At 40.2% G+C, this 12,416-nt stretch overlaps 1 protein-coding gene across 8 annotated transcripts in view; it reads left to right on the top strand.

Moving 5' to 3' along the window:
* The window catches only part of CadN (neural cadherin), a 111,868-nt gene that overhangs the window by 41,951 nt on the left and 57,501 nt on the right, over positions 1-12,416 (top strand). For all 8 annotated transcript variants that reach the window (XM_041776210.2, XM_041776213.2, XM_041776215.2 and 5 more), the window contains exons 10-11: positions 574-756; positions 1,904-2,090. In XM_041776210.2, coding sequence (XP_041632144.1) covers positions 574-756; positions 1,904-2,090 — 370 coding nt within the window. The remainder of the gene's footprint in view (positions 1-573; positions 757-1,903; positions 2,091-12,416) is intronic.

The following is a 12,416-nucleotide window of genomic DNA, read 5'->3' on the forward strand; positions in this document are numbered from 1 at the left end:
CATGTGTTTACACACTTATGTATATGGATTTCATATGCATTGATTAATAACGTAATGCCGAAATGTGAGTGCCAAATACTGGGCAAATAAACGTGGTGGCCAGGAATGTTAACAAGGCCAATGCTGGGCAATAAAACAACTAATAAATGACAAGTTGCCAATGAGATTTGCTGCCTGATTGATGACCATTGTTTAATCAATCATCTGACAAAGGGTGAAAGCGACATTCCGTTCAAATACTCATCAATGCATTCAATTTGTGTGTAGCCAAAGGGGAAAAATATGTTCTTGATATAAAAAATATATGTAAAATATTTCAAACATTTTTTAATCAAGGGCTGCGCTGAGCTTAACTTTGATTGCAGTTTAATAAACAAATATTTTATCGGAAGCAAAAAGCGTCCAGCGAAACTCATTAAACGCACTTTACAGCTTAATTAAAACACAAACAGCAAGAAGTCCAGGCCACGCAAAAAATTGTATTAAAAATCAAATATATCCCGAGTTGTGAGCCTTTTTTTAAATTGGTTTTTTTTTCACTCCATTCCCCCTTTGTTTCCCTTCACTTTGTAGAACAACGGAGCCCAGCAATTGGCATCGGAAGCGACCGTTTACATAATGCTCGAGGATGTTAATGATGAAATACCCTTATTCACCGAACGCGAACAGGAAACGGTGCTCGAGGGCGAACCGATTGGCACCAAAGTGACACAGGTGAATGCCATCGACAAGGATGGCACATTCCCAAATAATCAGGTGAGTACCGAGGACCAGGTGGGTGGGGGTGCTGCTGGTGTGTGTGGGTGCGGGGGGAATTTGGCGGAAATGCCAGACGATTGCTAGCAAATTAATGGCGCTGACGATGAGGAACCGAACAAAAAAGGATATTCGAAAGCGAGAAGAGAGACAGGCAAGAGGATAATGGTAAAGGAGAGAAAAAAAAGTATAGGAAATTGGGTTATATTTTCAGGCTTTAACTTAAACGATGAATTAAAGGGGTTAAAGAACATACATAAATCATACTTTTAAACATTAAAATCTATGTAAGAAGCCTTCTTTTAAGCCTCTCCAATTCTTTTTTCCTGAATTAGCTTCCAAATTTTTAAGAGAATCAAAAACCCTGAAAGTATCCTGAAAAGCTTGGAAAGTGGCCTTCGTAAAGCTCTTTAAATTACCATTATCATCGCCATCTTGATGTTTTTACTCAGTTTTAAGGCCCCTCCGCTTTCATCGACCCTTTCACGCCTTTGTAATTGTTTTTTTCTCCCTCGCTGACCGCGTCCTTCGTCCTTCGCGGTGCCTCCATTTGGCCATCAGCTGGCAGCCGGCTAATAAATGTCAAAGAGTTAACATTTTTGCACGCCTTCCAAGTGTGTGCTAAGCCCCCTCGCTGAAGGTCCAGAAAGCATTGCGGAGAAACTAATGCAAAATGCAGGGTGCGCAGAACCGCAGGGGATGGTCTTTTGTGATGAAAGGGACTGGGCCTGCGATGGGGATTGGATCTCTCAGACGCCCTCGCGATTATAATAATATGGCACTTTGGCGCTGGCCATTCCATGTTTTTTTTCTTTTCTGCGCTTTATACTTTTTCCTTGGCCACAATTTGTGTCCTCAAGCCAAGTAATTTGCATGTACGCGCGAAATGTCCGCACTAATTAGCGTTTTCATTTATAGTCCCCGCTTTTCCGCCCAAAAGGTTGCGGGATTTGATTATCATTAGCGCTCCGCTTTAATGTCCGAAGCAGTAATTAAATTTCGCTCTTTCCTCACTCTCGAATTTCATTTTTAATTTGTCTCCTTTTGAAGTTTCATAAGGGAAGAGTGTATGTGAGCCATGTTTTAATTAACCAGAAAAAAGTCCAGAAATAAAGCAGAGAATCTTGCGTGGTATTTTCCCTTACAGGTCTACTACTACATTGTCGACTCGCCGCGTAACGAGGGCAAAGAGTTTTTCGAAATCAACCTGCAGAGCGGTGAAATTTTCACGAAAACCGTGTTCGACAGGGAGAAGAAGGGCGCCTACGCCCTCGAGGTGGAGGCCAGAGATGGAGCCCCCTCGGCGCGACCGAATAGCAATGGACCCAATTCAGGTGAGTGAAGAAATATAAGGTTATTAATTTTTTTTTAAAGCCTAAATGGTTGGGATTTTTATTTGAAATTTCGCTAAACAGAATGTATGTTTTTATACATTTTTTACAAGCTTAAATCTGATATTTATCTTTTTGTACTCGAATAACCTCTAACTTCATACTATTTTCTGAGCTCTTTTTTTATACTAGACCAAAGTTTTATCGTGCCAAGATTGCAAGTGCATAACATAGTTTAGCAACAATTTGTTGAGTTCTCGAGTGCTAACAAAATTCGCTACACATGGCAGCAAATAAATTTGCCTCGCAATTCCCCAAAACCCTAAAACGAATTCGCTTTCCAAATATTGACTGGATGTGTGTGGGTGGGTGGAGGTGTAGCCGAGTGTGTTTAGTCGAGTGCATTTGGGGCATTTTATTTATGCGGCATGTTGGCCAGGCATTTGCCACATTTGGCGTGGCGGACATCAAAAACATTTTACGTCAGCCGGGCCTCCTGAGTTTGAATGGTTAAGCTGGTTGGAAAAATATTTGACATAGGTGCGGATTGTTGACGGGACTAGAACAGATTGCCAGGATGTCAGGGGAGTTCTAAACTAAAAGCATTTAAGCTGGAGCCATTTAAAAAAAATACAAACAAGATGTCGAAGAGGGTAAAAATCTAACTTATTTGTATCTGTGTTGGGTACATACTATTTCACCAAAGAACATTGTGGTTTACCAAGAAAATAAGAATTTATAAGTGGGTTTAAGTATATAATATATCATGTAAACTAAACTTTTCACTTTAAACTCATCATCCTTGCACTTCGCTTAATGTCATTTCCAACTTACGATTCAATTACCAAAATAAATACGAAAATCTAAAATGAAAATAAACAATTAAGCGGATGCCAGAAATGTCATTTCCCCAAATTTGATTTGTAACTTGTGGCATGTACACAGCAGCATTTTGTGATGTGCTTTTCATTTGTTAAACATTTCTATGGGTAAGCCCTTGGGGTCATTGTTATTTGCTGTTCATTAAAAATTGCCCCTGAAATGGCAATCAATTTTTCCGCTTTTCCCTCTGCCATGCTGGATTTCTATACGTATCCTTGTTGTTGTTGTTGCTGAGCTGCGACTGCGGCTGCGGCAGCCTGTGGAAATGCTTTTCAATTGTTTAATACGTCGCTAAGCCGTACATACATAAGCTCGTGGCAAATGGAAACGGCGAAAAAATAGACTTGCTCGTGGAAAATGATGTGCAATCAACGTGGAGAAGCAGAACGAAGCGGCGGCTTGTGGCCATGAAAACGAAAATTAAAAAGTTTTTATGTCGGCCGGGAAAAAGGGAAAATTTGGCGGGCAGAGATACATATGTATATGTAAATTACAACAGTTGCTTACAAATATTGATATTCATGTTGAGTGAGTCGGAGAATATGGGGGCGAAAAAGTTGTGGCAGGGATTTTCCAAAGGCTCTGGCAACAGCCTGTGGTTTCGAACAAATTTTTTACCCGCCAGAACAAATAGGGCTCGCTGCTTGGATCTTGTTTAGAGAAAAGGCAATAAACTATTGTTAAATGCCTGCGCCCGGCGATGATTTGTTTTCCGTTTCGGCTTGGTTTCGTTTTCATTTTCCGTTTGGACTTCTGCTGATTCAATGCCAAAGTTTTTCCGGCTTTTATTTATTGTTTTTAATTGATGTTGCCTTATTTGTTTTTACACGGCAGCTCATGCAAATATATATATATGTGTGCTATATATTTGTGGTATGAAAAATTGGCTTGGCAGTCAGAAAAAGCTGAAATTGTAAAACTCTGGCATACTTTTTGCTTGGGACTTTGGTTACTATTTACATATGAAATTGAGTAAAGCAACAGTCATCAATAGTTGAGCTTTATTCACCGCATTGTTTTGATCCAAGTGTAGTTTTTTATTTCGGACATAAGAAAATCTGGGAAATAAACCTGGAATTGTTGATCTTCATCATTGGCTTTTATTAAAATAATACTGTGAAAGCTTGTTTATTTATAGAATAAAAATACAAATCAACGAGAATTTCACTTTATTATATGATTATTGAAAATAAAAGAACACAATTTATTGTTCGGAATATGAAAAATACAAGTATTATTTTTCATAATTCTACTTTATTTTAAAGCTTTGCTTTGGTCTCACTACCTCAGCCGTCAAGGACAGGCTTAAGGAAATAGAAATGTTATTTACTTTCTGAGGACTCGAGCTGCTTTTATACTGAGTCAGTATAATGTGATTTGATTTATTTCCAGACCCAGGATTTTCCTTTGCCGTGGCTCCGTCCTTCGTTCAATTTCGCCACAATATTTGTCTGTCACTTTTGCCGCTTCGCATTGGCCTGGCTCTCTGGGTTGCTTCCAGTTTGCATTCGGTTCCAGTGTTATTATAGTTTTTGTATTTATATTGTACCTTGATGTTTTCGCAATGCTTTGACTGCATTAGTTTGCAATTTCGCTTTCCTCGATAGCGATGGAGTTTTTCCATTGAAACCGCTGCGCGGTTTGCCCGGTTTCCGTTTAGCATTAGTGCTCTTTCTATTTGGTCTTTATTATTGTTTGGCTTTGAGCATTCCCGGCCTTTATGCTGCTGCGACCTTGTGACCTATTTATATGGCAGCACTTTGGCCACAGCTGCGCTCTAGCTTGCATTTTCCACATCATTGGCAGCGGGCCCCAAAGCGAAAAATCATTTGCCTAAATAACAAACATATCTGTTGTCCCACACGCACACAATCGGAAAATGGGATGGCCCAAAAATCACGAAAATATAAGTGCACTGTGGAAAAAATAAAACCTAATTGACTTTATTTCGTATGAAAAGTTGGCACATGAAAATCTGGGGGCCTGAAAATTCAAAGCTTCGTATTTTTCAGATAAAGTCGTAAAGATTTTCCGAGAATATCTTGTTTAGTTGACTTTTTTTTGTTTCTCTGCACACAGTTATCAATGGCTTGTTTTTCTTGTCCCACTTTTCTTGCTTTCCTTTCCGTTTGCTGCTCTGTTATCTGCGGAACGTGCTCTTTTTAGTTATGCATACTTTTAGGCTTAGCAGCAGACGCTGCACGTACCGCAGCCTTTTGGCTTCCTCATGCATAAATTGCGCCAACGGGTAAACCAAAACACCAGACAAACAAAACATGACAAATAACGGAAAGTTAAATTTTAAGCATCACTGAATTGCCAACAAAAAACAAAGCAACAGAAAGAGTTATCCAGGGGAAATAAGCCAGCCCCAATGGAAATTATTATTTATCCAGGGGCCGAAAATTGAGACACTGCCTGTGGCAAATTAATCCCTTCCTGGGCACTCGTAAAATTCGCATTAAATAAAATAAGCAGAATTTGCATGACATACTCGAGTGGATGGCCAAGGGCGACCTTAACAATAGCCCAATTGCTACACACATCATAAATTCGCAGAGATAGGGTACCGAGAGAACTGAGGACTGAGCCCAGTCTCAGTCTCGCGTCGGCTTATTGGGAAGCATTTTGGATGGCAACACCCTTTCGGGCATAAACGGTTCCCAGCAGTTGTCTAATTTCTGGGGCGGAAGTAAGTGCTCGTAAAAAATGTTTGAGCCCATAAAATTGGGCCGCACCCCCGCCGAAGATTGCCGCCCTTTTGTGCACATAACCATTTCGAGCCAAGAAACAAGGCCGGAAACTATGCTCTAAACGCTTTCTGCGCTCTCCTTTCATATTCGATAATGTTTTCATGTCGTGCCACGTCCTGCCACGCATTCAATTTATGACTTTCTTCAAGGGCCCAGCAATTTGTAAATAGTTTGTTTGATTTTTTCGGGGCTATTTGTTTGTTTTCGCCACTTTAAAACTCATAGTTCCCCATCGTTCTCGTCGCACATTGCGCATACGCCGTGATGTCATCGAGCCGAGCAATAAATGGCCGTCGAATCGTGAATTTCTTTGGCCCGATGGCTCCGGCACTCGACGGGACCATTTATCTTGATTGCCGCACTCCATCATTTATGATCGATGCTTCTTGAGCACTGCCCCCACCGCCAGTCACTGAACTTTCGCTTAAAGCCATTAAAAATAGTCTGCGATGACCATCAATATTTGTGCTAAATTGAATCTGTTTGTTAACGATGAAATTTCTTTTCTTTTCTGCTAGCAGGTAAGTGAATAGAATTTTGTGTAGGCGTTAGAAGGCATATATGAAAATAAAACTAATGGTATTTGAGAAAAATCTTAGTTATTTTAGTTTGAATATGGATGCACTTTTTTTTAGAATATTTTTTACTTAATTCCTATTGATGGATATCCTTATTGAGCCATTACTTTGAGTTTAACTCATCTTTGTTCGTTTAAATTCCCTGAAATCCCACTCCAATCGCTGTTGGCCATTTCCCCCATTTGTAAAACCCTTCAATGTGGGGGGCTACTCCTCCAATTAGATAAAAGACCAAGGCAATTCCCAGATGCACTAGGTCTCCCTAGATGGATATGCACTGTTAATATTGGACCAGCAACGCCAAACAATTTGTCAAAAGCAAACCGAAAAGGGAAGCACGAGATGGGGTGGGAAACAAAGAGAGGGGAAAACGGAAAGCGAATGCGAGGGCGAGTGCGAGTGTGTGTGTGCATGGAGAAATCATGAAAAATGGCATTTCCGCATTGCCAACTTCATTTCCGCTTTTCCTTCCGAACGGTCAGAGTGGCAACAAGTCAACAACAAGTTGGCCAAAGTGGCAGCTGCATTTACTGCTGAGGACCTGACAACGTCTTGAGAAATGCCCGAGGCGAGTGAACACAAAAAAAAGAGGGATGAACGCTAAAATAAAGTAGGAATTTGGGGGGCAAAGGGCCCAGGGAGCAAAGTAAACGCAAATATGTACTTTCGACCATTAAACAAAGCTGCAGGCACTTGGGCCAATTTCTGCTACGTTTTCTGGTTAGCCAGCGATAAACAACTCGCAATACTTGCAGACATTTTCTTTAATTTGCATAAATCGCCTTTAACTCTACGCCGGCATATTTAAAGCCTCGAGTCAATTGCGCTTTCTAGAGCAATAAATCTTGGAGATTATTTTAATTTCATGCAAACTATTTCAAGCTGAGCTGCGCCGAGATGCCTGTCAACAACTTTTGCGACTCGACTCCGAGAGCAGCGGCAGCAACAAAAGATAACAAAAAGTTGCCGAACCAACACAAAAAAAAAAATGATTAAAAAAAGGTTACGCAGTAACGAGGAGCGAACTCTGGGTGACGGAAAACGAGGTTAAAATCCACACGCAGAGATGTTATAAAACGAAGTGGCTTCGTTAATTGCTCGCGATTCGCATGACCTTCTCCAGGCTCTCCTACTCTACAGCTATGCAGCTCTCTCGGGAGATAACATTTCGATGTCGTATGTAGGGAAAATGTGGAAAATGGAACTCATGTTCAAATTAACAGGAGAGTTTAACGTTTACACTCTGTAGAAGCAAATAAGTTCCACAGTTTGAAAATGTTTAACATAAAGCTAGTTACTTTCAAAACATTCTTTTAAGAATTAAATATGCAATACTAAGAAAGAAGAAAGTAAGTTTAAAAATATTCTTATCTTTTTTGTATCAATTGTTTAAAACTTCAGCGAAAAGAGGGGAAAGCACAGAAACAACATTCTGTAAATATGTTAGGTTTCGAAATCCGAAACTGCTAGAAGCTCTTAACATTTCCGAAAATTCCTCTCTCACTGTTAGCATAAACTCTCTGCCTAAGTGGAACCCATGTTAAGGCCAGTTCTCGAAAAAGTGCCGGCATTTCGGCAGGTCTTTGAACTTGTTCAACCAACACATCCAGCTGATGCTGTGTGCGTGCATATCTGTGTGAATGGGGAAGGACTCTTAACATCCTGCCGCTGCTGTTCATGGCGTTTTTCGAGTGCGCTTCTGAGCATGTTGAGCGGCCATCGAAGCGAATGCAATGAAATGCAACTCATATATAGTATAGAGCCAGCATGCAGCCTGCCTGCCATCAAAAAGTGCGAATCTGTTGAATGGGAGTGCCAAGTGCTGTTTGATGAGCAATATTAATGCAATTCGCCATGACCTTGGCACTTATCCACCAAAGAGTAGCATTCAGAATTATATTTTCGATTGCAACAGTTTTTAAGAGTAATAAAAATATATTTTAAATTATCTTAAATTTAATTTCTGAATTCATTTTGAATTTTCATAAAGAGCCAATTACCCTATTTCAAAATATAAAGTATTAAAGCCTCGAAGAAAGTCCTTGAAACACAATGAAACGTTGGTTATAGTGGGCGTGGCTTCTGCGCCCACTTGAGCTGATATTTATGGCGTCGCACTGAGGGTCCCACTTTTCAATAAACTGCTTAGTCGCCGCTGCAGGAGCAGTTGCAGGCCACAACAGCAGCGAAAGCATCGTGGAATCTGCTCCTCCGTTCAGTGATTTATAAGTGCCGCCGGGCTCCACACCCTCCATTCCCCCTTCATGCATCTTGTTGCTATCAAAGTGCAAATAAATTACCGGCAGTGGAAGAAGAACTGCCCATTTGGCATAATGCTAGCCACAAGCCACCAAGGGAAGGGATGGGAGGTTCAGTCGACCGCCTAAGCGTTTTCTGATGAGACAGCTCACCGGTGCACTGAACAAAAAAACGAAATCGATAAAATCCTCAGGTCAATGGCATTTATTGTGGTTGTAAAAAGGGGCCAAGTAAAAGTTTATATTTGTGTGCGACCGAAAAGCAAAAGTATTTCGAGTTACCAACTATATTTACTTGCTAAAAGTTGGTCTGCATTTTGCTAAAATATTTAAAGGCCTTTAAACTAAGAATTTTAATTTAAATCAATATTTACCAGGAAATAATTTAGTTCAACTTTTGTTCAGAGGAGCATCTTCAGAACAGACTAGAGTGTATTTATTTGACCCACAGAAAATAATCGGATTATCACATGCCACCATCTGGGAGTCTAAAATATTTGAGAATAAGAGGATTTTACCAATTTTTTAATAAATTAAATTGAAAATGAAATGTACTCCAGAAATCTAGGTTTCTTTTTGATAAATTAAAACTACATTTAATTGATCTCACAAACAAAAACTACAACTGCTATGATTTCCTAAGATGCAGTATCTGTAGCAACTATTTTTCCTTTACATTTTGTGCAGCAATTATCACACTTGATTGCGTTCGAATCAATATCCATGTTGTAACCGGACGCCACGTTTAATTAACATTCTCCAAGGGCAAGAAATTGTTTTAATTGCCACAAGAATTCGGAGGTTTTGTAGCCAGAAACTATGCTGGGCATTTCTTTGTGGCCTGATGGCCATTAACATGGCCTTGTCATTCAGTGAGACGTCGTTGTTGTCGTTGCTGACACGTGTCAAAAGTCAGCTACAAAAATTGGCCACGCCCACACAGTCAACTTTAATTGTTTACGGAAAAACAAAGTCCAAGGTATTTTACCTTCAAGTTGCTATAGGAATGAAGTGCCGCGAAGAGTGTTTCGGGCTCGTTTTGGGCGAAATTTTCCCTGGAGATTAACGTCATCCAGGCTGCTTGGCACCTTTTTAGGACCAAATGATTAATGACAGCGATTGTGGGGTGAAATTCGAGTGCCGAAAGTATTTTCCTCTTCCTGTCCGGCTGTGGGCAGTATTTTCCCTTTGATGGAAATCTACTTGTTGGCGCCAACTTTTTGGCCAATCAAATTTGTCGTAAGAAGAAGCCTGATTTATTTCCTAATTTCGCAGCATTAATGATTACCCAAGGAACGATGATTACATTTTGCATAGTAAATTATACATGTTCAAGGCGAAAACTTGTTAGATGTATAAAGGTATTTCGCGGTCTATAAAGTGAACTCGCGAAATGTCAGAGTCAGATGCGTGAAAGGAAATATCTGGCAAATTAGTGGCCCACAAAGCTGGGCCAAAAACTTCAGGTAGCGCGCTGTTAACCCTTCCGGGCATATTGCCATATTGAAAGCAGCAGGAGCGATGCATATAACCACCAGGAGGGACGACCAACGAATGCCGTTTGTCGTTTGTCGGCATTTGTCACGTGCAGTGACAGGTCGTGGGGGCTGACGGGCGGATGTGGGCGTGGCCGACTGTCGGTTTGTTTGGGAATTTGTGTGCAGCGTTTGATTGAAAGGCGTTGCGATTGTCGCACCACCACGTTGCAATGCCTAACCCAAAAAAAAAAAAGAAACGTAAGCTGCAGGGAAAAATGTTTATAGTATATTTCGTTGAATTAGGGGGCTGTGGCTGAGCGCATTCCAGAGCATTCTGCACAACGGCTCTCAATCAGCCAGTCAGTCAATCAACCAGTCAGTCACTCATGCATTCAATTATCCAATTCAATTCATTTGAACACGCGTGCACTCGAAATTATTGCGCAAACGGGTTTTGTTCAAACAGCCTGATGAGGAGTCCGAAATTGAAGAGTACACACAACCGGAAAAGTTGCAATGAAAAAGGCTTTTCGGCGCTTGAAATGTGTCAAATATATATTAAATTTGTCGAAAATTTGGATAAAAGAATATATTAAACCATTTTGTTTATGCTTTGTCTACATTTTGCTAAAATTTATAGTTTTAAAAGCGGGGTTTACAGAGCTTAAAAATGATTTCTGATGTTGAAAATCTTTTTTTCCAATAAACGTGTAAACTTTTAAAAACTAATTTGATAGCCCTTTACAATTTCCCAAAGCAAATCCAATTGAAAACGTAAACGTCAGTCGAAATTAAAGCGCCAATTAAGTATTCATTAGCTTTCTAAAGTGCCAAAAACCAAACTGGCATGCATTCATGTAAATTTAATTATGATACATAAACACAAACATGCAAATATATGTAATAGGGGTAATTAAAGCGAAAGAGCACCGCAAACAAAGTGCGGAATTTGAACCAAAAATAAAATAAGAGAGTTAAAAAAGGGTTCTATTTTACATCTAAAAAATTTAGCAGCTTAAATAACCTAACTATGTTTCTAAGCAAACTATGCTTTCCAACCGAAAAAAGAAACCAGGTCAGCAACAAATATTGCGTATACGCCACCTGTGCCAAAAGTATTTAATTGATTTTTGTGTCGCACAGCTAAAAATAAAAAACAAGCCCAAAAAAGTTGAATAACCCTTGTAAACTAAAATATGTGAGAAACAAACCGTGTATTGTTTTCAATAAAATTGTTGGATACAGTGCCTTAAAATAAATTTTGTTGAAATTCGATATTTTGAGTTGCCTTTTTAAAGGTTTCTTTCATATTTCTTAACAAAATCAAAAACTTTCCAAATCTCACATGTGTGGCGTGTGGAGTTTTTCCGCACTTCTGTGCATGGCTTTTTGCATTTTCCGCCCTCAGGCTGTCGACGCTGAGCCAAAACGCATAAAGTGTCAACTTTATCATGAGACCGCAGCCAACTTGCACTCCCTGGCTGCCTTTGCTTTCCCCACCTTTTCGCCCTTTACCGCCAAGGGGGAAAATATTACCGGAGCGTGCACATTTCGCACATTTATCGGGAGAGGTCAGAACTGACCAAGGACCGTGGTCGTTTTCCTGGTGTTGGTTCCTGGAAAATCTTTCTGGACCAAGCTAATAATGTGCGTGCCATAAACTGCCAAAAAGTGTGGTAACTATGCCTTTTACCGATACGAGGGAAAAGTAAGTTCTACAAAATATTGCACCTAATATTGCAGATGAATAAAGAATATATAGAAAATTCCCATACACATGGCCGGGCCTTGTATTATTCGCTCACAAGAAACCCAATTTGCTTGTCATTCACCAGCAACAACTGAAAAAAGTGTCAATGTAAAATCTAACAATTTAATTAAAAACTTTACGGCAACATGTCGCTTGATTTCCCTTCCTCCCCATCTCCACTTCTGAAAAAAAACAAGAAAAAATACTTCATAACTTCTGTGGCTGACAATTGTGGCCGACAAAGGCGGGGCGGGGGGGCTGGAAAGAAGGAAATAGGGAAAAGTGGAAAATATTTTCATGTAACCAATAAAAGCATAAAGTAGACCAAGTTCTGGGGCGATGGGAGACAGAGATGAAGCTTCCCGTTGATATATTGTCATAAACGTTGACGAAAGGCAAACATTGGAATCACAAGCTGGAAAATCATCATCATGAAAGCAAAACAAAAAGGCGCCCAGACAGACGGACACACACATAGACACAGTCGCAGCTGCTGCTGCTGCTGCTGACAGTGGGAAATCACATGAAAACAACATGTCGCTGACATCGAGGGGGGGGGGGGGGGGGGGGGGGTGGGTAAAATCGGTGGGAGTGAATGAATAAACTCTGCCCACTTTGGAGACTTGAAAA

The sequence above is a fragment of the Drosophila kikkawai genome, chromosome 2L (genome assembly GCF_030179895.1).
Source record: "Drosophila kikkawai strain 14028-0561.14 chromosome 2L, DkikHiC1v2, whole genome shotgun sequence".
Classification (NCBI taxonomy): domain Eukaryota; kingdom Metazoa; phylum Arthropoda; class Insecta; order Diptera; family Drosophilidae; genus Drosophila; species Drosophila kikkawai.